Consider the following 27,592-nt stretch of genomic DNA (forward strand, 5'->3'; position numbering starts at 1 on the left):
CATGAGCATTAGTGGGTCTTGGGCGCCCATGACCCTTTGGCCGGACCCACTGCCTATTGGAACCACCCCACAAGACCTGTAAAGTGGTGGATCCCATCCACAGATTGGATTGCTGGATCAGACGGAGATCTAGGGAACTTGAAGGCCAGGGCAAGAGCTAGAACTCTTAGCCCTGTCCATTAAACCATTAAACATTCCTGGTCTTCACAGATGTTTTGGTTGGGGTCAAATTGAAGTCCACTTGAATGTCCAGACCCAGGACTTACCAGCAGAACATCATCGCCCAGAGCATCCATATAATGTAAAAAAAGAGGGCAGGACTCGTCAGACCTGACGACCTTCTGGTCATTGCCCGTTTTCCGTTCCTGTGATATGGGCCCTTTAATTCCGTCTTCCTGCAACATGTGTGCGTTTGTCTCTTTTACAAATGTAGAGAGACATCAGTTGGTCTCCCTTCTGCTTCCCACAGGAGGTTTTATTTCCAAAGCCTGGCCCTGCGAAGGCCCAGGCTGGCGATCACAATTCAGACGCCGACAACGTGGCTTAAATAAAATATTTATGTGTCTGCAAAGCAATTTGGGGAAATTCTCATGTGACCTTGCTCACACACTGTCAGCCAGACTTTGACACACTGTGTGCAAGTGAGGAAGAGAGAGAGAGCGCGAGAGCGAAATGGAGGGAAAGACTGGAGGATTGAGAGAGTGTGTGAGTACTTGTGTGTGAGTATACGAGCTCATTGTGTGTGTGGGCAGGAGTTGGAGGTCAGAGCTGCGACTCACTGGCCAGAGAGAAGACAGGCCGCTGACTTATCTGAGCTGTGTGAGCAGGTGTGGACTGGCACGCTCCTCATTACCTCCTCCTGAGTCATTAGAACTCCGATGCTCCCTCCTTCCCTCAGCAGCTCTTGTGGGAAGCAGCATGTTTGTTTACTTCCTCAGCCTGGCTCCTTTCAGGTTAAACCCAGGAAAGCTAATGCAGCTAATAGTTTGTGAAGATGGTGGGGGACAGGTTAGCATGATCTTATTTGCGGAGGAGGATAGCAGCTTGTTCCATATCATCAGGGTCCTGTATCTCCTTTACAGCATCTGGAGAATTCAACCCTTCCTCTCTAGAGAGGCCACCCAGGTGCCTGCAACTGATCCAGAACACAGCGGCACGGGTCGGGTCATCTGCAACGTTCCTAAGTTCAACCATGTTCAGCTCCTCCTCCTCTGCTGCGTTCTCTCTTCATTGTAGCTTCCTGTAGCTGCTTGATGGCAATGGTCAAAAGCCGATCTGCACCAAGAGCCCTTCCAGCTTCAAGTACAGCTCGGCTCGACCCGCCATCCTTTAAGATCCACGGAAGACGAGCGTCCAGACTTTTTACTGTCCTGCACCGAAGTGGTGGAACGAACTTCCCCTGGGTGTCCGAACAGCAGAGTCCAACGCTGCTGTCCTCAAACCCAGACTGAAAACCCTCCTCTTTCGAGAGTACTCAGGTGAAGAGAAGAGTACTATGGTCTCCATAAAGATTAGATGATCTTAGAAGATGAATTATTAGTCTATTTAAACTAGCCGATGTTATTCTGGAGTAAACAGTGAAGCTCTTTTGTAAGTCGCGGATAAGAACGTCTGCTAAATACAGAGTGAACTAATTCTATGGTGAACTGGATACTTGTTTACACCACCTAGACTAGATTGTATTTGCTAGATTACTTGTACTTCCTCCCGAGTCATGATTTGTCTGAGGGACCAGCACTCAGGGTTCCCATGCATCTATATCTTCTGGAATCTGAAAAACTTGGAAACTTTGTTTTCCCTCAGTCATGAAAACCTCTGAAAATGTTCAAACTGCTAAATTGCTAAAATCTCCTGAAGACTATGTTCTTGATACTGGAAAAGTTAAGCTATTAAGCCACTAGGTTTAGCATATTTCCTGTGCATTGTGAAAAACCTAGAAAACCTGAAAAATTGGAGACTATTTTTCCAGTTATGGGTTCTGGAAGTATTGATGAGATCTTGAAAAACATTAAGCTATTAAGCCACTGAGCTTGCATATTACGTGGTTCATGCTCATCCTAGAAAATCTGGAAGGTCTGGAAATTCAGAGATTATTTTTCCAGTCAAGGCAACTCCTGGAATATTACGAAATTGCTTAAAATGTCCTAGAAATGAAGTGAGTTGAAAAGTTGAAATTCTGAGCCACTGAGATTGCATAGTTTGTGTCTAAGCTGATGTCGCTTCTAAATATTTCCATTTTAAAACATCACTTACGGTTGACTGGGCCATCTCTAGCAAAACAGAAAATTCACAAACCCATCCTATGATAATTACATGGCTGAAGCATCCCTTAAGCCACAGTCAAGCCACAGCATTGTCACTGCTGCTTTATGATTGAGCTGACGGTTGACAGGGGCAGCTCTAGCAGGGCTGACTGTTGATTACAGTTGGCTAGGGCAGCTCTAGCAGGGCTGGGAATTTCCCAAACCGACTGAAAGGTGATAATCCTATGACAACTGCATGGCTGTGTGTGTGATTTTATATACGTTAGGAATGCTTGAATTGAAGGAGTAATGTCCACATAGTTTTGGCCGTTTACTGTTTGTGTGCACTGAGAGTAAACTACCTGCCTAAAGAGACTTGTTATGGGATATCTTGGCCCAGTGAATCGAAAGAGAACTGCTGGCTTCGCTTTGAAGTGAAGGCTTTTTGTCTGTGGAGGTTAGGAGATTGGGGGGGGGGGGTATTTTCCCCTGTACAGACGGAAGTAAAGTTGTTGTTGTTGTTGTTTTTATTATTATTATTGTTAATAATAATAATAATAATAATAATAATTTTGCGTCATCTGCTTCTTCATCTTCTGCTTCTCTTTCTTCTTCTGCTTCTCTTTCTTCTCCATCTTCTTTCTTCTGCTTCTTCTACTGACGGTTGACAGGGGCAGCTCTAGCAGGGCTGACTGTTGATTACAGTTGGCTAGGGCAGCTCCAGCAGGGCTGGGAATTTCCCAAACCGACTGAAAGGTGATAATCCTGTGACAACTGCATGGCTGTGTGTGATTTTATGTACATTAGAAATGCTTGAATTCAGTAGTAAGTAGGAATGTCCACATAGTTTTGGCCGTTTACTGTTTGTGTGCACTAAGAGCAAACTACCTGCCTAAAGAGGCTTTTTATGGGATATGTTGGCCCAGTGAATGGAGAGAGAGCTCCTCATTCTAAAGCACACAGTGTTTCATTACTGCCGGGTCCCGGCTGCGCTGGAGTGTCAATAGTCTTGGTCTGCTTGTGTCCCACATGAACAATGCAGTGGCTCTCATTGTTTTCGCTGGTTTCAAACTGCTGGAGAGAAGGAGGTTATGTAAATGCAACTTGTCTTTGAACAATTGGAAGCCCACGTAAGTGCTACTTTAAAAAAAAAAAATCACAAGAATTTTAACTGGCAGACCTCGGGCTAATAGATGTATTGTAATGCGGTATGAATTAAGCATTCATCCTGTCCTAACTGTTCCCTAGCAACAATCAGCCTTAGTGAGCAGAACTGTACTGAACAGACGCAGCAGCAGCAGCAGATGTTTTGTTAGAATGACGTTGGTGGCTTCAGATATTCCAGGTACGCAGGGCATTTCTCACTCTCCCGTCACAAATCACTGTTAATTATGTCTGGAGTCTGGAGGATCACCCTTTCATATGGGCTGTGAGACGAGACCCCTGCTCTGAGTGTTCTCTGGGGTCCGCTGCTCTTTTAAAGCCCTCTGTTCGCGGCCCCTTCTCTGAGACCAGCCGTTGTTTTTGTCTCTTTGCAGTGTGGGGGCTTCTGCTAGTTTCTGACAACAATGCGGCATTGTGATGTGGGTGGGTTTTGTTCAGCTCCTGCTCGTATCACTGCTGGCTTCACTTTGAACTGAAGGCTTTTTGTCTGTGGAGGTTAGGAGTGAGGGGGGGGGGTATTTTCCCCTGTATGGACAAAAGTAATGATGTTATTATTGTTGTTGTTTATTATTATTATTATTATTATTATTATTATTATTTTGTGTCATCTGCTTCTTTCTCTGTTTCTGCATCTGATTCTTCTTTGTTTTGGCTTCTTCTCTTTCTCCATCTTCTCTTTCTTCTGCTTCTTCTACTTCTCAATCTTCTCTTTCTTCTGCTTCTTCTACTTCTCCATCCTCTCTTTCTTCTCCATCTTCTCTTTCTTCTCCATCCTCTCTTTCTTCTCCATCCTCTCTTTCTTCTGCTTCTTCTCTTTCTTCTGCTTCTTCTCTTTCTTCTCCATCCTCTCTTTCTTCTCCATCCTCTCTTTCTTCTGCTTCTTCTCCTTCTCCATCTTCTCCTTCTTCTGCTTCTTCTCCTTCTCCATCCTCTCTTTCTTCTGCTTCTTCTCTTTCTTCTGCTTCTTCTCTTTCTTCTGCTTCTTCTGCTTCTCCATCCTCTCTTTCTTCTGCTTCTTCTCCTTCTCCATCTTCTCCTTCTTCTGCTTCTTCTCCTTCTTCATCTTCTCTTCTTCATCTTCTCTTTCTTCTCCATCTTCTCTTTCTTCTGCTTCTCCATCCTCTTATTCTTCTCCATCCTCTCTTTCTTCTGCTTCTTCTCCTTCTTCATCTTCTCTTCTTCATCTTCTCTTTCTTCTGCTTCTTCTCCTTCTTCATCTTCTCTTTCTTCTGCTTCTTCTCCTTCTTCATCTTCTCTTCTTCATCTTCTCTTTCTTCTCCATCTTCTCTTTCTTCTGCTTCTTCTCCTTCATCATCTTCTCCTTCTTCTCCATCCTCTCTTTCTTCTGCTTCTTCTCTTTATTCTCCATCTTCTCTTTCTTCTGCTTCTTCTCTATCTTCTCCATCTTCTCGTTCTTCTCCTTCTTCTCTTTCTTCTCCATCTTCTCTTTCTTCTGCTTCTTCTCTTTCTTCTCCTTCTTCTCTTTATTCTCCATCTTCTCTTTCTTCTGCTTCTTCTCTTTCTCCATCTTCTCTTTCTTCTGCTTCTTCTACTTCTCCATCTTTTCTTTTTTTTCTGCTTCTTCTCTTTATTCTCCATCTTCTCTTTCTTCTGCTTCTTCTCTTTCTTCTCTTTCTTCTCTTTGTTCTCCTTCTTCTCTTTCTTCTCCTTCTTCTCTTTCTTCTCCATCTTCTCTTTCTGCCACTTCTGCCTTGTCTTCTTTCTTTGCTTCTACACCTGCTTCTTCTCCATCTGCTTCATCTACTTCTTCTGTTTCTTCTTCAGCATCTTCTGCATTGCTTCATCTACTTACGCTTCTTTTTCTGCTCCTTCAGACACTTCTGCTTCTGCTTCTCCTACATGAATGAGATGAGTGTGGAGAACCTTTATAAGGTCTAAAGAACCAATCACTTGAATGGTTCTTCACACTCACACCTACATCTCTATTACAGCCTGGTTCTTTACTGAACCAAATGTGGTTCTGTGGCATTATGGACCAATAGAAATGCTCCAAAAAGCCTTGGAATAAAATCTTTACATTAACTTCCATTGAAGTTAAGAAAGTTGAAAAAATTGCGGTTGGAGGTATGAGGTCTTTACGTGACGGTGCCACTTAGCTGTGTTTGTAAAATTGCTTACAGTTTTGACCCCTTAACACTTTCTGTGGGAAGCCCGCAACTGAATGCCACTCGGCTCCATCCGAGGACGTCCATTTGCAAAAATAAGCCTGGTCCACCCACTGCAACCTGTCGACTGGCTTGCTCTCGGCAAGAGAGAACAAACGATTTAATGGGTTCAGACAAAAGGGAAGATAATCACGGAGCCCTGGCGGACTGTGGCGCCTCTCCTCTTTTATCCGTCATGCTATGCATTTGAACTCTGTGCCATTTTCGAGTGCTCTCTCACTCAGGCTCCGTAGCTTGGCTACCTTCCGCTTTTAAGCCCCACAAAATACCTTCAGTAGAAACTCTGCATCCAGAGAACGGCGGTGAAGTAGTTCTCTACAGATTGATATCTCTCTTGATGGAGCTGTCCTCGGCTCTTCAGCTCACTCCCAGGCCACTTCTGACACGCTTCAGTTTCAGTCAGTGTTCCTTTCGTTCGGATCGTGAGCCTTTGGAGTCTTGATTGTATGCAGGCACTCTCCACCCTCCTGCATCCACCCTACATGTGTTTCTGTGCTGCTGTCCATGATGTGGTGGGTAAAGAACTGCAGTTTGGGGACATGATGTTATCATAATTGTGATGAATAATGCTGTGGTGAGCTATACTTACACTGGGAGTAGGAGAGCGTGGGGCACAACGTTTAATGGCTAACTGTAAACAGATTAGAAACGTAGTTTTCTTGAGTAGATTTTTGGAACTGCTGCTTTTGGATGCTTTTGGGAACCTTTTTGGTATTTCCAGTAGCTTCTTCCATAAGCTGACAGATACTTTGAGAGGTTCTCCATAACGGACCTGTTTTCTAGGAGTTTTTCTTGATGGCTTTGTGCATAATTCTGCTGTAGATCTGTTTTGATGCATTAATAACATATTGAGGAGCCAGTAAGGGTGGGACTGATGGTGTTTTTGCACACACACTGTTTAAATTTCAAAATAAAGGTTCTGAGAGGCAATGTAATTAGATAAGATAAGATAAGATAATCCTTTACTCGTCCCACAGTGGTGAAATCCTCGGTGTCACAGCAGAAAGGGATAGCAAGAAACACTTAATTACACTATATACACAAAATAAATAATAGAAATAAAAAAGCAATAACAATATTATTTACAGGTTATTTACAGATAATGACTCTTAATTGCACATGTGTGTGTGTGTGTGGGGGGGGGGGGGGGGTAATTGCACATTGTATTTTCACATTGAGGGATCTCTATTATTTATAAATATAATATTTATAAATGCAGAAATATTCAGTTAAATTGACCTTCAGTTCTATTTGGACTTCCATCAAGTAATATAAGAAACATTTTCATCTTTCACTTTCATCTTTTTTCTTATTTCAGTTTAGTTTTATTGTTGTTTTTATCCCTGTTTTGATTTTATTATTATGATCCAGTGTCGACCTGAGGAGGACGGGTTCCCCTTCTGTAACCTGAGGGAGTTTTTACTTGCCATTGTTGCCACTAGCTTGCTCTAAAGAGGCTCGGACCTGGATCTCTGTAAAGCTGCTTTGTGACATTTGTTGTAAAAAGCCTTTATAAATAAAATTGAATGAAATTGAATTGAATTCTCTATCAAAAATGTCCCTGTCAATCTAATCAATCAGTAAAACTGGAAAATAAATAGTTATGCCCCTCCCTCTTTACATGTACTTAATTTTCTTAAAAGCTACAGATTTTATAGCCTCTTAAATGTGGCACTGTTCCCATTCCAGTTTTTATGAACATCCGAAAAAATGAAATATCGTGATTAAAACAGTTCATCCTGAAACTGTTTCCGAGTATCTGATGGTATATTTTTACGCTATTGCTGATATTTACTCAGCATCTCTCTCTCTACCCCTCTCTCTCTCTCCCCATCTCCATTTTTAGCTTCATGCAGAGAGCTCTGTCTCTTCAAATTCAACAGTGGTGCTGAGAGAGCCGGGCTTAATTACCCAGCTAAGCACGAAAAACAGAGCAGACGATTAAGGAACAGTTTAATTAATAACTCTGTGTGCCAGCCGTCGCCTGGCTCCGCCCCTCTGTGCTGTCTGCGCTCTACAGCTTTTTTCCCCCCCTCTATTTGTGGTAGAAATGAACCTCTGGCACTGGTTGAGGAGCAGGTGTGTCCAAGCCTTGATTTCCAGTTGAGCGGGTCGCTTGGACACACTTGACCACTGAATTTGTATTACTTTCACAGTGTACCCGAATGCAAATGAGGATCCTCGGACATCACTGACATGTTCTCTGCTGACCGCTGTGCTGTCAGTGTGGTCAGCTTTGTTTTGGCAGGTCAAATTATTATTATTATAACTCATTGCATTTTCCCATTTTTCATTTGATTAACTTTACCAAGTACAATCGACTGGAGCTGCAAGGCTGGTATAGCTAGCAAATAGTGGAAGCTCATACCCCATCAATTACCTTCATCCACACTTCCTTCAGACTGTGTTGTACTGTTAAGCCACCCCAATCAGACTTGGCTTAGGTGGTTTCTGAGACTGTGTGGTATACAGAGTGATATGATGGTGATAATGAATAATATCACTGTTGTAATGGTGTCATAGTGATGATAATATTTCAGATTCTTGGCTTTTTTCTCAATACATTAAAATATTTAGTTTTTCTTAGATTTGATTAGTTTGAATAGCCAGAAAAACACCAACAGTGCCCCGTTTAAAAACACTTGAGAATATATCATTCCATGCCATTTTTAGATAAATATGCTGAATTGTACTATAGCCAGCTAAACCAGGCTGATTTTGCTCTATTTGTAATGAAACCTGTCGTTCTTTAACAGTGACATGCTTCACCCCTGGTTTCCTGGGGTCTAAATTAAGTGTCTGTGATGTGATGTGAAATGCTCTGGTCAAAATACTCCAGGGATCCAGACCCACAGCACTTTCCCTTTCCTCTCTAACCTGTTCAGAACAGCCGGTTTGAGTGCCTGTCCCTTTAAATAAAAATGCTGCACTTCTTGCCCCACCCCCTTAGAGTCCTAACCCTTTTCCAGTGGTCCTCTCCGCAGGCTACACCAATTCTTTAGACTTAACTCCTAAGTTTATGCTAATTTCTTCTTGCTGGCACTAGATAGCTAACATTTACTCCACCTTGAGTTCGCAAATCTCTTTCTCAGTGTGTACTGCATGTTAAATCCTTAAAGATTCCTGAGCAGAGTTGTCTCTTTCCACAGTTTGTGGTCTGATAGCCACTCCAGTTTAATTAGCATAAGCACTGAAAAAGTAAGTACTGGGGATATCCACTATATGCTCAGAAAAGCATAGTTAAGACATAGTTAGTAAAGATAAATCCTCAAAATTATAACATTAATTTGTCATACTATTTTATTTTAAGTATGTGTTTGTTTATTTATTTGTTTATTTATGTGGGTAAAACTATGCCACATAGCTAAAACAGTACTAGCAGAGATCTTGATATTTGAATTATGGTGATGAATTTTAGTTAACGTTTGGCAAAGAGAAAGTGATATGCATTTTATGAGCCTATTTAATTATAATAGAATACAATTATTATTATAAACCCTGAATAAAAGCTTAAAAAAAGCCTAATAAAAAAATAAAATAAAAATAAATAATAAAATAAAAGCCTAATAAAACCTGTACATGGACATGGAATTGAGAATTTGCAGTTATTCAAGGATTTTGGATAGTATTAAACAGGCAGCATGACCTGGAACCAGGCTGAATATGGTTCCAGTATGAATCAGTGGCTCTAGACTGTAAAGTGACCGTAAGAGTGCTGACTCTGACCCAGCAATCAGCTCATCTTCACATTTATCATATCGTAATAGTCTTACTTTATTGTCTTTTTAAAATTAAATCCTACCAGTGCATTGAAAGTTGGGGTGGTGTAGCCGAAGGTACTCCTGAACCTTAATGGAGAAGCCGTGAGTTTGTTATATTTGTTATATAGGCCATCGCCCCCCCCCCCCCCCCCCCCTTCATCCCTCCAAAAAGGGCTTGTGTTTTTAAGGTGTGTTTCTTTTCAGCCAAATGAAAGATCTTGTGCTGGGCCATGTGTGCCAGGGTAAAAGCAGTGCCAGGCTTCAGTGGAGAGAGAAAGAGCTCTTCTCCCCTGAGATCTGGAAATCGCACTCCTCCCCTACACAGGCCTAAGAGTAGGGGGGGAAACAAATAAAAACCCCTTCGCCCATGTGGAGAGCACTTTTAGTGGAGGGAGAGTGTAAAAGGGGGGAGGAAGACTAAAACAGCCGTGCCAAACAAACAGGCCATCTGAAATGGAGAGAGTGGATGTTGTCCTGAAGAGGGGGAGGTCTCTTCAGGTCCTTTTCTTTCTTCATCCTTCTTGCTTTTAGTCTCCATAACCACATCAGAGGAGCAGACAGGAGCCGGGATTATGATGCATGTGTCAAAACAGCAGTTCACCCAAACGACCCATTGCCATGACTCTCTGTGTACTCCAGCTGTGGTCATCAGATCGAAGTTTCAGGTCGTGCGCTGTCCAAAAGTATCCAGACACCAGTATATTCAGTTTTGTTTCCAGGATCAAGACTCTGAATAACTCAAATAACCATTTAAATACACTAGCAGACAAAGGTTTGGACACACCTGGTTGAATGTGTGCTGATCATCATCTTAAAAACATTTGATCCAAATGCTAAAGGTGACCCATGTGTGTGTCCACCGTTGTTAGGATGTCGTGGTTTGGGGGGTTCAAGTTGTAGGACTGTGGCAGTGTGTGCATGTCTGTGAGGGTGGAAATACCTCTCAAACAATGCAGCAATAGTATGTTAATGTACATGAATACATACACATTAACTTATTTAGAGAAACGCAGATAAACAGCCTTAATAGCCTATGTGACCAAATAATCTCATTTCAGTTAAACACACAACTGAGAAAATGAAGGTGTTATGAGGACTGTGGCAAACATTAGCAAATATATAACAGCAGGAGAGCCTGGTCCAGGGGGTAGGCAGGCAGCAGCACCCAACCACAAACAGACTCGCATCAGCATCGAGTAGACAGCAGGGTGCAGCTCAGGAAATGGAGACCTGTTCCTTAAGGGTTCTTTAGTAAAGGCAATGTCTGTATGTGAAACTATGGCAACTGAAGGACTGTTTGGTCGTTTTTAGTGGTTCTTTGCTTGGTTGTATTGGTGGAAAATATTTTGCAGATAGTTCTGTTGATGTAGCACTGGATAGGGTTCTGAAATCATTGGGTCAATACTGTATAGAATCCTTAATGCTTAGAGTGTACAAGCGATCTCGAAGCAAAGGGAGTGTCACATTCAGCCTTTACAATAATAGCAAGTCTAAGATTGCCATGGTGTTAAGAGAGACGTTCTGGAAGTCTTAGCTGGTGCCGAGAACAAAAGACCATTATAAGACACAACAGACTGTTGGCAACTGTTGATACCATTGACAGTAGCCAGCACACCTTTGTTAAAAACAATGGTTCAGTCTTTTGTCTGAATTAGTCCTTAAGAGTGCCATTTCTGAATCCATTCAGCTTTTTGGCACCTTACTGGTAAGCTTCAGTGGGATAGCTGACCCCTGCACAGCCCAGCCAGATTTGTTATTGCATGCTTGGCTCACTTGGCGTGGCTTTCTCTGCGAGCGAGGCCTGAGAATGTTGAAGGTGAAGCAGGTCAGTGATGTACATGATAATTTGTTTAGGCAGACCACTGTTGAGAGCCATCTGCGAGAGGCTTGGCCAGGCCTGTAATTCAGGTGAACAGCTGGAGAGCTGCAGGTGCCGGAGGAGTGGAGGAAATAGCAAGAAGGAGAGGTGGACAGTTCAGCTCGTAGACCAAGAACTTTCTGTCCCAGCCTGATCCAACTGAACCCAGGGCACCTAATTTTTGAGTCTGACCAGCTGAATTTTGTCAAATCCGGACTCCATCTGATCTGCATCAGCAAGATCCTGTCTATATCTGACCATTCATATTTCGAACAATAATGCTGGACAAATGACTGTAGTGAAGCGATGATTATACATCCTTATAAAATAAAATAAAAAAAATCTATAGAAACTAATAAATATAATAAAACAATCAGCAGTCTGAAAATATGGGACATATTAGACCCTTTTCCCACAAGTACCTCAAAATACCACAAGGATCCAGCACCATTCTCACCCTCACTGATTTCAGTGCCTGTTCCTTTAAATGATAGTGAGCCAATGTTAACCCCACCCCCAATCCTAACCCTTTTTTAGCCAGACTGCCTTGTGGTCTCAATTGCATATCGACTCAACATTGCTTCCATGGCATGAGCAGCGCACAAGCCATGTTGATGAGGTCCTGGGCCCTTCACATCTAAACGCTAGTAAATACGAGGTCTACATCTTAAGGCTCTGAGGGCAAGGCTTGCTTCCTTTATTAGACAGGGTCACAGGAAATGCTACAGGAAACATAATAGAGGTCATTTTATTCCACAGAACCTTTTCCCAAACTCCCCCTTGTTGAAATGCTATTGACTCTTCTAGGCAGCCAGTGGGGGTCCGACAAAACTAGGCTTGTTTAGTCCTTTTCACTGGCTTCATAATTTCCCAGTCTTCGAAGTTTATTCTCTTATGCTCTTAGTTGCACTAGTTAGCTAACATTTACTTCACCTTGAGTTCACAGCTCCCCCTCTCTCCCAGCTATAGTCTGCTGTACCCGCCTTCGGTTCTGTCCTTAGGTTTCCAGCTTCTTAAATGAGGATCAGCATACACTGAACTGTCTGCTGTCTAACTACACAACAAGGCTGCCTTTTCAAACTCGGCCTTGGCAAAGGCAGTGGGTGGAGGCACTACTCAAATAGGGGGCAGTATAATTAATTGTTATGAGCCAGGCTTGTGACGTAGGAAGCCGAGCCAAATCTGAATGTTGAATTCTCTGTCCAGCCCACACAGGGTTGTTTAAAGGTTCGTGGATTGGTAGCCACTCCACCCCTCCCCCCCCCCCCCCCCCACCCAAGAGGAGCCTTCAATTGGTGTTTTGAAAAGGCAGTGGTTATGTATTGAACTACAATAACTTAAAGTTTCAACCCCACTGAAAAAAAAATGCATTTTCCATAATGTGAGTATAGATTAATACATATCCACTAAATGTATTCATCCAAAAACTCATCCAAATAAATACTCAAGCTTTATACTCTAGAAACACAGCAGCTTCAACATGAACCTTTATTGTAGGGCTGGGTGATATGGTAAGTTATATTCTGACCTGATATATTATTATTATTTTCACGACATACAATATTTATGACAATATTTTGCCATACAGACAAAATTCACCAGTTGTTATAGATTTAAAAAATTCAATCCAGATATGCTCTCATACTCAGTACAGTTGTTTTTATTCTTTTTTCTTTTTCTTTTTTCTTACTATCCAATTAAACAGCACTAATTACATGTAAATAAATAATAAACTGTGCAATTGGTCAGTCTTCTTTAAGCCCTGACAGTATCTACAGTATACTCACATACTCATAAATCACTAAAACAATTTATCCTGATCAATAAAATTTCGTCAAATTGCCCACCCCTTTCATGCTGATTGATGTTTATAAATTTAATTGAAGGAAAACTTGAGATCCTCAATATTTTAATTTGCTTTTTAACATCATATGAACTTTACCATACCCTTGCTTTACTTTTAATGAAGGGCACAGACTGCGTATCTATTGTTGCCCTTGTTTCATCAACAAATTACTAAGCCTATCATTAGTCGAAGCAGGGAAATCACTAAACTGTGCAGGATGACAGCTGTGCACTCTTGCTGTAATGGTCTACCCACCTGTGCGTCTATGGCGAGGCTTGTCGAGTCAAATAGTGTCATTTTAACCAGGTATTTATAGCAAGTTCTGCATTTAGGGTTTTTTTGGGGGGGGGCTTCCCATAATACTTTGAAAAGACACTTGCTTGTAACTTCCTTCATCATGTGACTTTTTTTTTTAAATCGCTGGTGTTGAAACGTGTTACTGGTGTGAGTTATGTCGGAGCTGCTTTTCAGAGCACCGCAGGTGTTCCTTTTATTTCTTTACTTCTATGGTATCTTAAAATAAGCTGTAAAGAACACCTAAGCTTTGTGACACATCTGGAAGTCTGTTGAAGGTACTACATCAGTCTGCGAGCTGGAACATAAAAGAGTACATAAAAGTGGGTACATAAAACCCGGTGTATCTGCCTGGGTTATGTGGGTACGTCTTCACCACACTGCTCCTTTCCTTCTAAGCCTTTTTATTTTTCCGTACTTTATTCCCATCGTTAGATTTAGATGCTTAGGCTTCCTCTTCTATTCTGTTTGGGTCTGTACTCTCCTTCCTCCCTTGTAAAACCTCCTTTCTCCCTCCTCTGAAGAATGATCTGCTCACGTTAACCCTGTGCATCAATCCCTATCAGCTATCAGTTGTGGCATATTAAACAACACTGCTGTGAGTGCCGGGAGGTAGCGCAGTCATCTACCGCTGAGCTCCTCACTGCAAGTCAACTACCATTTGCTTTGGCACGGACATGAGTTGCCTCTTATGTAGGAGACATGTTTCTTTCCATTTTAGCCCGAGGCGGCTCTCCGCGGCCATGTTAACAGGCTCTCCTGGAGTGTCGTTAGCACGAAGCAGGAGCGCACGGCTGGTGCAATTACAAAAGGCTGCGTGCGGCCAATTGCTTTGTCATGCTCCACGATCAGCTCGCAAGCTGTTCCTGTGCAGCTGGGAAGGTACTTTTCTGCTCGTACAAACAAGATGAGACTTGTGACGGAGTGTTTCTGCATTAAGCACTCATAAACTCTGGATGAACAGCGCCCTGACTTTGCTTTGCTCAGCACAGCTTGGCTGTTTGTGTATCCTTGACCTTTATGCCTAAATGTGAGGTGAAACTTCACCCCGAACCCAAACTTGGTCCAACAATATATGACCCAAGCTGAAACAGGCCGTCCAGTTTTGAATCTGAAGCCGACTCAATGCAAACCCGACCGTCACTATTTCAAAGGCTGATGATGGTGCCTGCTACATGACCTATATAGCGGCACTGGCAACAGTTACAGCCACCTTCTGATCACTGATAAAGAAAAACTGTAAATTGACATCAGGATGATCAGCTGAAGAAGATTCGAGCTGTATTTGACTGTAAGGAATTCACCACTGAGAGCTTTATCTATAAGCCATACCTAATGTGTTGTTTTTATGGATTTTGCTGAAAAAAAGGAGTAAACTCTAATAAAAAATAAACAATTTTAATATAAAACCAAACAAAAACCAACCAAACACCAAATCTACTAAATAAAAATAATCTGACGCAAGGTGGTTGTTGTCAATGGAAAAACTGACCCAAACATATTTATTAAATATTAAATATATAAATAAAAAACTCCTCTTGATTTGTTTTTTTTTTTTTTAAAGTAAAGGCAGTGGTTCTATATAGGACCACAATAACTCAAAATTACCTTTTAAAAAATATGTTTTTGGATTGGTGGCATTTGTAGATGTTTCTATAAAGAACTCATTTTATATCTACACTTAAAAAAAATATATCTACACTAATTTGTCTAATTTTACATCAACACTACTGGTTGTAGTCTGAACCCAGTGTAAATGAAGTCAACCTTTATTTCCACTGGCATGTACTAAGAGTAATGAGGATGACCTTCATTTCTTGAGTATGTATGCTAAGTATGTAAATATAAAACACAGTAAAAATGTGTACAAACAAGTTTAATCACCTTAAAACAAATGAAATCAAAGCTAAATGAATGAACTAAATTAGATTAGATTTAGGAACCAAGAAAGTTAAAAAGCTAAATCTGTGAATGCAGGTTTAATTATGAAAAAATTAACGATCAGTTAAAAGACTAAAAGAAAATATTGGCAAAAAAAGGAAACTAAAAGAAAATTAATTAAAAATGAAAGATATATGATACTAGACTAATTCATCAAGATAAAATGTAAAACTAAATGCAGTTATTAACGAAAATTATGAATAAATAAATCTAAGTAACTAAGAAACTAAGATTAGATACAGCAGGTGGGGACTGACTGGAGGTGGTTGGAGATTAAAAGTTTTAAATGGTCATGTGACTTCAGTAAGTGCAGCTTTATAGTTTCCTGTAATATAATAATTATAAATATTTCGAGCTCTAGTGAATCTGTGTGTACACATGCATTGCCATCTACCAACAAATTACAGCCAGAATAATCAGTTTTGCTTAAGAGTACTTTTGCATTTGTTTACTGGCTGCTTGGTTATTTGGTTTTAGAGTATTAGGATTTTCAGCCTGGGTTTGTAAGTAAAACTGCTGTTAATTAAAGCAAAATATCATAGTAGAAAAATCCTGGAAAGTCTTATTTCAGCTCACTTACTGACCTTAACCTTTATAGTAACATTAACTGTCATCAGTTCGATCGATTTTTTTTAATTAATCTTGATTTAATGACTCTAGATAATGAAAATAAATAAATAAAACAATTAAAATAACGTAAAAAAGAAAGTGAAGTACTAAATCTGTAGACTGCAGCCGGGGTATATGCAGGCCAGAAACAGCTAAAGATGGTACTGAGGCCTGAACATGAATTTGGGCCCCAACCTGAGCTGAACATGTATTTGAAAAATGGTGGAAAGTCAGGTCCCACCAAGTTTGAACAAAAATGACTAGCTGTAGATGAGTGACTATCGACGTGTAGGCCGTCCCACTCAAAATGACAACAAATTAGAGCCAAAATTAGGGTCTAATCGGTGTTGCTTAAGTTTTGATTGATGGTTTTATTCCTTACTTTGCTTCTTTATTCTTCTCCCATTCATGATTGCTCCACTCGGATCCCATTAAGTGTTTCATTATCAACCTGATTTCAACAGATGCTGCATTGCAATGATTAAAATCCAAGCCCTTTTCGTCGAGAGTGCTGTAACACTGCCACCGTGAATGCCACTGAAATGCCGTTAACTGCTTACAGTGCAGCACCCAGAGCTCTTTAAAAATAGACTACGTCCATCATGCATTGTAACCTTTGTGGTGCATTTTTATTCATGTCAGTCAGATTGAACTAAACTTCCGTTTTGCTTCTGTTCAGCACTTTCAGCACCTTGGAGAGAGCCTCATTAGCTTAGCACCTAAAAAACAGCAAGAGGAAACGAGTGCAGGTAACTGCTGGGTTGCTTTTCATTCCAAGAACTTCACCAGAACAGAGTTCTCCAGTTCCGTCAACCTTCATTAAGCAGATCGTACATCCGCTTTGTGGGTTTAAGACGATGAGGGGCCTCCAGCGTGCCCGAGTCCTCATCCTATAGTGCCCCACAATCAACTTGAGAGGATAAAACTAGCTCTTGGACACTCAGAGGCCTCTACAGAATAAGCTCCATTGCCACCCTGCTGAAACATGGGCTGAAATGAGATGGATGACCGGTGCTGTTTGCAGTAGTGCTCCAACCGGAGGTCTTGCCCCTGAGGCTATGGCCTTTTTTTTCATTTACTCTGGGGTGCCGGCAAATAACACAGACATTTCATGGGGTTTCGGCTGCTTTAGGCCGACAGTGGCCGCAGTCGGCTTAATGGATATAGATGGGGCGCGCTCTGTGTTATCGTCAGCATGTGCACCATGAACTGCATTGCTAAGATGCACTATGTTTGCTATGCCTTGGGTTGAATTTGATTTGTGTCCATGGTTTTAGGCCTAGTGCAGGCCAGTCGTGAGCTGATTTTACTTCTAGTAGACTGCAGTGTTGCAGGGAGGAGAGTCAGACTGGAGTATAAGATATTAAACACTATAAAACAGTTGTTTTAAGAAAAGTCTCAACTAAACTAAATCAATTAATAAAACTATTACTGAAAATAAAGGGATTTTAATGAACAGATTAATCAGCAGCAGCTGGATTATTTATATTCACATGCACAGATCAGATCTGTATTAGCTATTACTCTGCATTAAGAGACTCCAAACTTGAATGGGACGTCCCTAGTTCAAACATGACATGGCTCAGCCAATCAGATTGTAGAATCTGAACTAGCAAAGTGCTAAGTGTTTCACATTTTGTTTTACAGATCAGTGCACGGTGACCAGATCGTACCTTTTCCTTCACAAGTTTTGGTTCTTCAGCACTATCTACTACTTTGGCAACTGGGCATTTCTTGCAGTAAGTACATTATAGCATTGTTAATATACCTACCTAACTACCTTCCTACCTACATGCCTACCTCCCTACATACATGCCCACATAACTACCTACCTACATACATACATACCTACATAACTACCTACCTACCTACATATATACACATACATACATACATAACTACCTACATACATACCTACTTACATAACTGCATACCCACCTACATACATACCTACATAACTACCTACCTATCTACATATATACACATACATACATACATAACTACCTACATACATACCTACTTACATAACTGCATACCTACATAACTACCTACCTACCTACATATATACACATACCTACATAACTGCCTACTAACATACATCCATACCTCACTACCTACATAAATGCATACATACATAACTACCTATCTACCTACATATATACACATACATGCCTACATAACTACCTACTTACATATATACATACCTCACTACCTATTTAAATGCATACATACATAACTACCTATCTACTTACCTACATACATAACTACTTACCTACATACCTACCTTCTTACCTACATATATACACATACATACATGAATAACTATTTACATACCTACCTCCTTATCTACTTATATACATGTATACCTCCCTACCCACTTACATAACAACATACCTACCTACGTACATACACATACATATATACATGCCCTACCTACTTACATACACATACATACCTAATATACATACATAACTACATAGCTACCTCCCTACCTACATATATAAACATAACCTACCAACATACAAACCTACATAACCCACCTACCTACATACATACATATATACACATAATCTACCTACCTACATACCTACATACATACCTACACATATATACATACATACCTACCTAAATACCTAACTTCATGCCTACCCACCTACATACATACATACATTCATACATGACTAAATACTTACATATATCTCTGAGGATACTGCTTTTTGAACTGTGTACACTACATAACCTGTGCCACATTATGCACTCTATACATATATTTCCCTTGTTTTTAGGTTTTCCTGATTGGTTTGGTGGTGTCCTGCTGCAAAGGGAAGAAGTCTGTGATTGAGGGTGAAGTGGAAGCAGATGATTCTGATTTGAGTGATGATGAGTACATGCACTAAAACAGCCAAGCTCAACAGCCTCATTTTCTTGCTGCACACTGGATCTTAAAACTATTCTGACATGTTTTTATTTGGGTGTGAGTTTTGTGCACTCTTAAAAATGAAGGTTCCTACAGGGTTCCTCACTTGGAGATACAGTTCCAGAGAAAAAATAAAACCATTACCTGGTCTGGAACCTTTTACTTTACGTTACAGGTAAACAAATTTAGAATAGAAAGCCACCGGTTGAAATGTTCTGTAGGCATAACTTCAGGGGAAGCCTTTATTTTGAGGAGTGTATTTCTATATTAGCACACAGTTGGACTCACTCAGTACTCTGTACTAAGAATCTGGGTCACATTTAAGGTTTGTTAAGTTAAATTCTCTATTTTATGCCTGTGCTTGGAAACGACACAGATCTCATAGATTTCATGGCTGTGTGAATCCTAAACATTGCTTATTTAAAGATAGCGGTCTTATTTGCTAACATTTATTTCTTATTTTAATAATTATTGTTATTTGGACCAATGAATAAAATCTACATTTCTTTTTTTTTTTTCTTTTTTCTTTTTTTTTTTAAAGCTGCAGTCAGTAAGATTGCCAATCCCAAACAGCACCTCCTATAGTCTAGTAAGGTGCATCAGTATTTTGTAAAGGCTGAAAATTTATGAAAACTGGAGCGTTTATGAACTCCAGGCAGTATTGGCTGAGCAGATAAACAGTAAAGCACATATTATAAATTTTACAGACTGTAGCTTTAAACGTCTTTGGAATAAAACCAAATGTAGTTTGACTGACTAAATGTTGACTTTCTCTTTCTGGATTTATTTTTTTTTTTTCAATTTTAATGATAATCCAGAAATATGATGCAGAGGAGTGTGGGATACTTCTTATGCTGATTATTTATTTAAAAAGTGATTTCCCAATGCTGTCTATATTTCTGTGATTTCAGCTGTGTTGAAGTATTCTAATGTAAAAGGCAAATCCTAACTGAATCTTTATTCTTTAATTAGTGCAACTGAAACGACGGTACCGTACATAATAACATAACAACATACTAATGGTATGATCTTGTTCATTGCTTGCAGATTTAAGCCCAGCGCTTGATTCTTAGAGATTATTTTTGTTAAGGCAGCAGTTTTTATTACATTAGATGCTTTTGAGTTTCCAAAACCGATGTAAAGATACATGCAACAGAAGGTAATGGATATTTTGGATTTGGTTTTCTGAATTTGTTCATTTTTTTGAAACGTTGTTACATCATTAAATAAAGACTGAAAATCATTTGTGTTGTTTTTGCAGGGATTTAGACCTTAAGGCTCACTGGCCAGTATTACTTTACAAGTAAGTTAATGGCTCTGAAAGCTCCCTCAGAAACCTGTTATAGCCTGTTATTCTGAGTGATGTCTTAGACACTGTTTTCTAATAGTTTAAGACAAGATTGGCCTCAATTGTGTTGTTTGTGTTTGAGGGCTACATGCAGGGTGTTGTACAGCAAAGTAGTCCCCAAGAAAACATACTGTTTTTGGATTTGGTATCATTTTACTCATCAAATTTATTTGTACAGAAGTTTATACAACTGCTGTTGTCACAAGGCTGCTTTACAGATTCAGTAATATGGCAGGAGATCCACAAGACATCACCTAAGACCCCCAGTCAGCAGCCAAAGGCGACAGTGGCAAGGAAAAAACTCCCTCAGAGCTGGAGGAAGAAACCTTGGGAGAAACCAAGACTCACAAGCAGGATCCATCTGTCCTCCTCTGGTCAGAACTATTTATTAATTATGGATACAGGTCACAAAACCACCTCATAAGACCATTCTACTGCTCAGGTGTGCTGACATCATCCTAATATAACTGATATAATCGTAGTAGAGATGGTAAGCATAACCAGAGTAATGGTGGATAATATATAGAAACTTAGAAAGACATGTTTGAAGTTGTGGCTTTGAATAGTAAATAAAGTGGCTGTATTTGTATGGTTGTCATGGCAACACCTGCTTCTATTCACCACCACTGTAACGAAATCTGATTCTGTAAGTTTGTCTACCCTGGATCTCCGTTTCACACCAAACCATTTTAAAGCCCTGGCCACAGGGCTTTTTTTTGAGTTTTTTTTTTTATTTATTATTATTTCTTTGTATCCAGCAGCATTTCTGAAAAACCCTCCGTCCAAACGAGAACGGAATAACAACCTTTAAAACGTATGAGCATGCAGCACAAAATGTGATTCCTCAAGAAACGTTGCATAATGTCCAAAAACAGACCTGAATACATCGTTGAAGCACATTTTCAACACAGCGCAGTTTTAACAGCAGGTCTCCGTAATCCAGTCACTCATGTAACCTAAAACACTCCTGATTGGGCAGAGAACTGCAGTTTCTGTTGCTTTTTATTTTTCTAAATTTGAGTGCAGGACATTCTGTCATGATGAAAAAGTAAAACCGGCATTCGTTGCTAACAGTCGTGCTAAGGTCAACATTTTGATGTCAGCCTTTTCAAAAACCTCAGTTTTGCCTGTCCATACTAAAGCACTGAAAAATCAAAAAAAAGTCCTGTTCTCAAAAACCTTGAAAACACACTCCATCCTGGAGTGTGTTTTCAAAAAAAACTTTGAATTACTTGAATTATTATTCACTATTATTATAAATATATAATAACATCAGTAAAAATCCCCTTTAGCACACTCAGGCTCTGTAGTAGCAGTGTAACATATACACATAACTGCAAATACAAGCACTGTACAACCCTGTTACGACTTCAAATAGGTGAATTATTATGGACTAGGGCTGCTTAATCTAATGTGTGGTGTGTATACAGTATATTCTCCCTGATTTTCTGTGCGACAGCATAATAAATACCTCGAAATTTCCATATTCAGATTCCAGCACCTGGAATGATGAGTAGAGATGCATTTCATTAGCATTTCAGAGATCAGTGGTGTATAACCGTTTAACAGAGCGCTCGCCAGTCTGCAGCATTCCTCACTAATCTTCTACTGTGCTTCAGCACAGCCAACTGGAGGTCCCTCCAACACGGATGAAAGGCTAGTTGGTCTTGGCTGAAGTGCGACATGCAGAAATTAGTTTGTTAAACTAGTTAACTCTCGTTTTATTGGTCGCCTCATTAAAAATGAGACATGATGGGTGGAGTTCCTCAGCTGGAGTTGAGCATGTTTAAACTGGAAACTCTGGTCAGTGTTTGGATGAATTATGGGTGTATTTAGGAAAGTGCAGTAGCCTCAAGCACTGATTACAACACCACCGGAAGCCGTTTGACTCTATGATATATATACAATTTTTTTTTTTATGGCCAAGCACCAAGTGCAATGCAAAGCATCGGATGCAGGAGGTGTAAAGCACGCCGCCACTGGACTCTAGAGCTGGACTCTGGAGGGACGAATCATGCTTCTCCGTCTGGCAATCCGATGGATGAGTCTGGGTTCAGCGGTTGCTAGTAGAACGGTACTTGTCTGGCTGCACTGTGCCAAGTGTAACGTTTGGTGGAGGGGGGATTATGGTGTGGGGTTGTTTTTCAGGAGTTTGGAACTCTTAATACTTCAGCACACCAAGAGAATCTGGTCCATTTCAGGCCCCCAACTTTGCAGGAACAGTTTGGGGATGGCCCCTTCCTGTTCCAGCATGACTGCAAGGTCTATAAAGACATGGAGGTGCGAGGTTTGGTGTAGAAGAACTTGACTGGCCTGCACAGAGTTCTGACCTCAACCCGATAGAAACAAACCTTGTGGAAAGCCTTCCCAGAGAAGTAGAAGCTGTTATAGCTGCTAAGTTCATATGCGTGCGAAGGTAGGTGAGCGAATACTTTTGGTAATACAGTGTATGTATGCATGTGTATATACATGTGCATATATATATATATATATATATATATATATATATATATATATATATATATATTAGATATATCTATATATATATATATATATATTAGATATATCTGAATTGGCCAAGAAAACTGAATTTAGTGCATCTCTAATGATTAGTTTGTCTTGAGGTTTGAACAAGGACTGTTTTATAGATCATCTCTTAAGGCTGATCTAGGATCAGCTCTGCTTTGGGAAATTTGATAACTCTCATCATTTCATTCAACAAAAAGTCTTTATTCAGTAGCACCAGCGCCTCGTTCCAGTCCTTCAGTAGCTGTAAAATAATCCACCTTAAGGCATGTAAAGCTCATGTTCTGGTGACATTACTGCAGACGTTTATTCATCATTTATTTGTGAGCTGTTCTCCTGATTAGTGTTCTCTGTTCTCATCTCACTTTAGATGTTCCAGTTATGAAGAATGACGCTTGTGGGAACTTTGAATGATTCATATAACACTTAATTATTGATTAAAAAAGGTTTTCAGCTGGCTTGTCTGAGACAGAGGGGCTTGTTTAGAATGGTTTTATATTTTTTAGGCGTTTTTTGAAATATTAAAAACTATTTCTACTTGCTTACATAATTGAAATGGTCTATTACGCAAGTTCCCTGCCACTGAGCGTGATCTCAGAACAGTGGTAGTATTGGTTTAGCAGGCTCGCATTTAAGCCCGTTGGAGGCCGATATTGTGGCTCAATGTGCCAGTCGGTACACAGCTATACACAGAGGCCTATGTGCGTTTCATGTTCTCACCTTGACCAGCTGTTCTCCTGATTCATGGGCCTTGTTACTATGACTGCCAGATTCTCTCGGCAGATGGTAAAGTTTTCAGAAGGAAAACAACAACAAACGATCTCCAGAAAGGTTGGGTGGTGACTCCATCTATTCCAACTCTTCCTCTATTTCTCTTTCCAGCTTGACCACTGACTTGGAATCACCAGGATCACTTCACTGTAGGGTTGGGAGATGACCAAGATATGTAGATTCTACAAATTCCAGGAATTTGGGAATTAAGAGATGACTCTATGACTCTATTCCACTCCCATTGCTAACATTCTCTTTGATGTTGAGAAAATGAGGACACCCCATTAAAAAACCTTTGTCTTTTTTAACCTGTTTAAACAGCTGGAGGTCTGAGGTAACATCTGGAGCAACACTGAGAGATAGAGGTAATCTAACTCTAAAGAAACGTCTTTAATTATCGTTAATAAAATGTTTATGACTCCTTCAAATGTGTAGAACTGGAAGCAGGAGCAGAACATCAGCTGCAGATGATCAGAACATGGTTGGAGAGGATTATTCTGGAGGAGTCTGGAGTCTTATTTAAACCTCAGACGTTTAGTCTGGTCTGCTCTTGATTGATGGTTGAAGTAAGGAGTGAAGATGATCACCATCATGGCCAGATTCAGAGAGCGCTCTGAGGCCTTCAGGAAGAAGGGTGTAGATGCAGAGACGTCTGGGAAAGGGGTTAAAAAGGATCACAGTCCACTAAATCATTTATTTAAGAGTATTAAGTAATTAATATTTTATTTAGGGTTGGGAGATGACCTACCCCAAGATACGTAGATTCTACAATTCCAGGAATTTGGGAATTAAGAGATGACTCAATAACTCTATTATGACGCTAACATCCTCATAGATATTGAAAAAATGAGGACACTCCATGAAAACCTTTGTCTTTTTTAACCTGTTTAAACAGCTGGAGGTCTGAGGTAACATCTGGAGCAACACTGAGAGATAGAGGATCTAATCATGATCTAATCATCTGATCAGAACGTGGTTGGAGAGGATTATTCTGGAGGAGCCTGTTGTCTTATTTAAATCTCAGACGTTTAGTCTGGTCTGCTCTTGATTGATGTTTAAGTGAAGATGATCACCATTGTGGCCAGATCCAGAGAACACTATGAGGCCTGCAGAAAGAAGGATGTAGATGCAGAGGAGTCTGGGAAGGGGGTTAAAAAAGGTTCACAGTCCACTAAATCATTACTTTAAGTGGAGAAGATTCAAAACAACTGCCAGCATGGCCAGATCAGGCCGTCCTAGAGCCAGAGCCAAAAGATGGCTTCTAGACCTCTTCAGCCAGATCTTTCAGGGCCTTCAGCTGGTTTCCTCCAGTCACCCACATGTCCTTTAGTAGGCAAATATATAGCAACAAAGCCTTGGCTTCCTACTTTTTAGCTGCTAACCTGCAAATCGCTTCAGTCACACAAAACTTTTTGACATCATGTAAATCTGGCAGTTGTTCTTTACACTGAATCCAATTTTCATGAAGAATGGACCAATAGAAATGCTCCAAAATGACTTGGTATAAGATCTTTAGATAAGAAATTGGAGAAGGTTTTTCCTTCTGTAAAGTAGACATTTTTGAGATACAAGGTTTTTGTATGATGTCAACTAATTACTTATTCTTTTAAAAGTTAAAAGTGCTAAAAATATAATATAAGTTATAATTCATATCTAAAAGCTCTCTATGCTCCAAAACAATAAGTAAAGGTTAAACACATTTGTTCCATTTTAAATAAGTTAGAATCAGCACTGAGGATTTAGTGAAAGCTGACCAATAAAAGCCCACCCCACCCCTCGCTGTTTATATTTACGTTGTAACCCAATTCCCCCTGAACAATAGGCACGGCTTAAAAAAAAAAATCAGGCCATAATCCCCTGCAATTGTGTTCATGCTTCTTTTCCATTCATCTCCATAATAGAAGATGTACTTAGCTTTGTGGCCCATGGAGAAAAGTACCTTTCTTAACCAGCGGGGGGTCGGTTTCAGATCCATGAGTGAAAGCAGAAATTCTGGGTCATTGAGGATTCTCCAAACAATGCCTTAAAGTGTCTGCTGTGACTCATCCAGCATGGCTGTTACTTTAGAGCTGTGGACTGTGAACTGGTTGAGGACATGTGTTCACACTAACAGAGAATGGCTGTTCCCTCCTGGCCTGTGCACTGACCTATATATAGTGCTGGAATAGCTAAGCTCCATGACTCTCCTCAGGAAGTTTTGAAAGGCTGCCAGCATTGAAGAGAGCGATCGTAATTGTAAGCGTCGCCTCGGCAGAATTTTCATTATTCAGGTGCGTTAAGAACTTTGTTTCCTTCTTAACCAAATATTTAACAGACCTGAACAAACGGGCCAGTTCAAGGAACTTCGGGCTGGAAGTATATACACATTTCAACAGGAGACGGAACGGCACTTTCCAAGAAATGTGGAAAATGGTTGGCAGGAACTTACTTGTTTCCTAGCAATGCTTTTTGTAGTTAACTCTAGAGACTGCTTTCCCAGACAGGGATTAACCTATGAACCTGATTTTCCATTGGTGGAGAATCTCCGTTCAAAATGCTGTCTAGTCCAGGACTACACTTTATTCTTAACAGGTGCTATCAAGGGTTCTTTGAGTGAAGACACTGGAGAACCATTTTTGTTAAAGAGCTATGTAGAGCTATATTTGTGAAGAACCCTTTAGAAGTCAATATACACTTAAAGGTTCTTCACATTCACAAAAGTTGTTTTATATAGAGCCACAAATGTTTTTCTCAGGTCTAATCCTTGTCCAACTGACTCTTAGAGCTGTTTTTTACCATCACTTCAATCCAAAACAGACTGGACTCCCTCAGCTGGACCAAACTGGAGCTAAACTCAGATCAGAAGAGCTTTAGAACGTTTTGCAGTTAACTCTAGAGACTGGTTTCCCAGACAGGGATTAACCTATGAACTGGATTTTCCATTGGTGGAGCATCTCCATTCAAAATACGCTTTATTCTTAACAGGTGCTACCAAGGGTTCTTTGAGTGAAGACACTGAAGAACCATTTTTGTTAAAGAGCTATGTAGAGCTATATGTGTGAAGAACCCTTTAGATGTGACAGAAGACAATATACACTGGGTTCTTCACATTCACAAAAGTTGTTCTTTATGGACCCACAAATGTTTTTTCCAGGCCTAATCCCTGTCAAACTGACTCTTAGAGCTGGTTAACACTAGAATGCTAGAGAGGATAACGCTAGAAAACAGACTGGACTCCCTCAACTGGACCAAACTGGAGCTTAACTCACATCAGAAGACCTTGGAAGTCAACCCCATAGACCGGTTTCCCAGACAGGGATTAACCTATGAACTGGATTTTCCATTTGATAGAGCATCTCCATGCAAAATGCTGTCTAGTCCAGGACTACGCTTTATCCTTAACAGGTGCTACCAAGGGTTTTCACTTAAAGGTTCTTCACATTCACAGAAGTTGTTCTTTATGGAGCCAAAATGTTTTTTCCAGGCCTAATCCCTGTCCACCTGACTCTTAGAGCTGTTTTTTCCAGACAGGGATTCGGCTACATGGGATTCTGAATGGAGAGTCTCCTTTGGAAGGCAAACTGCTAAATGACTGTACTAATTCTACACTTTAAGGGCCGATTTCCCAGACAGGGATTAAGTCCACGACTACATTTAATCCCTGTCTGGGAAACAGTACATTCTTGATTGATTCCAAGATCCCCAATCCTCTTTCAGAAGAGCTACTTCCCCACAGGTAGGGTCCAACCCTAATCTTGCACATCCAATTCAGGGCGTATAAATCCATGACTCCTGTACAGTCCTCATATATCCACTTCCACTGCTATAAAGAGGACTAATGGGGGCTAGTTAGCATGGCCTTATTTGCATTTGTTGGGAAAGGTTGCAGCTTTGGGTCACCTTTAATTCCTCTCATGTTCCATGCCGTTCATTAGACCCCAGTGATGCGGTTGTTACTGAAGTCTGGTTGTTATGGTCTAGGCCGTCGAGAGAGCGTTTGAGGTTGCAGTTGCTCTGACAGGACATCAAAAAGCATCACTGTCAGTGTCCTCCCCGTCCATCGCTGCTCTGCTCCAGGGTAAAAAGACAAATAGGTAGCGCACCAATGGAACAGGAGAATGCTCCAGCCTGGAGAGTGATTGCAGTGTG

General features: G+C 40.5%; 1 protein-coding gene across 1 annotated transcript in view; it reads left to right on the forward strand.

The window, feature by feature from the left end:
- Positions 1–20,062, forward strand: part of lmbrd1 (LMBR1 domain containing 1) — a 149,534-nt gene extending 129,472 nt beyond the window's left edge. The window contains exons 15-16 of the mRNA XM_072669950.1: positions 17,550–17,641; positions 18,689–20,062. Of these exons, the coding sequence (XP_072526051.1) occupies positions 17,550–17,641; positions 18,689–18,799 (203 nt within the window). The 3' untranslated portion in view covers positions 18,800–20,062. The remainder of the gene's footprint in view (positions 1–17,549; positions 17,642–18,688) is intronic.
- Positions 20,063–27,592: the final 7,530 nt, after the last annotated feature.

The sequence above is a fragment of the Salminus brasiliensis genome, chromosome 24 (genome assembly GCF_030463535.1).
Source record: "Salminus brasiliensis chromosome 24, fSalBra1.hap2, whole genome shotgun sequence".
Lineage (NCBI taxonomy): Eukaryota > Metazoa > Chordata > Actinopteri > Characiformes > Bryconidae > Salminus > Salminus brasiliensis.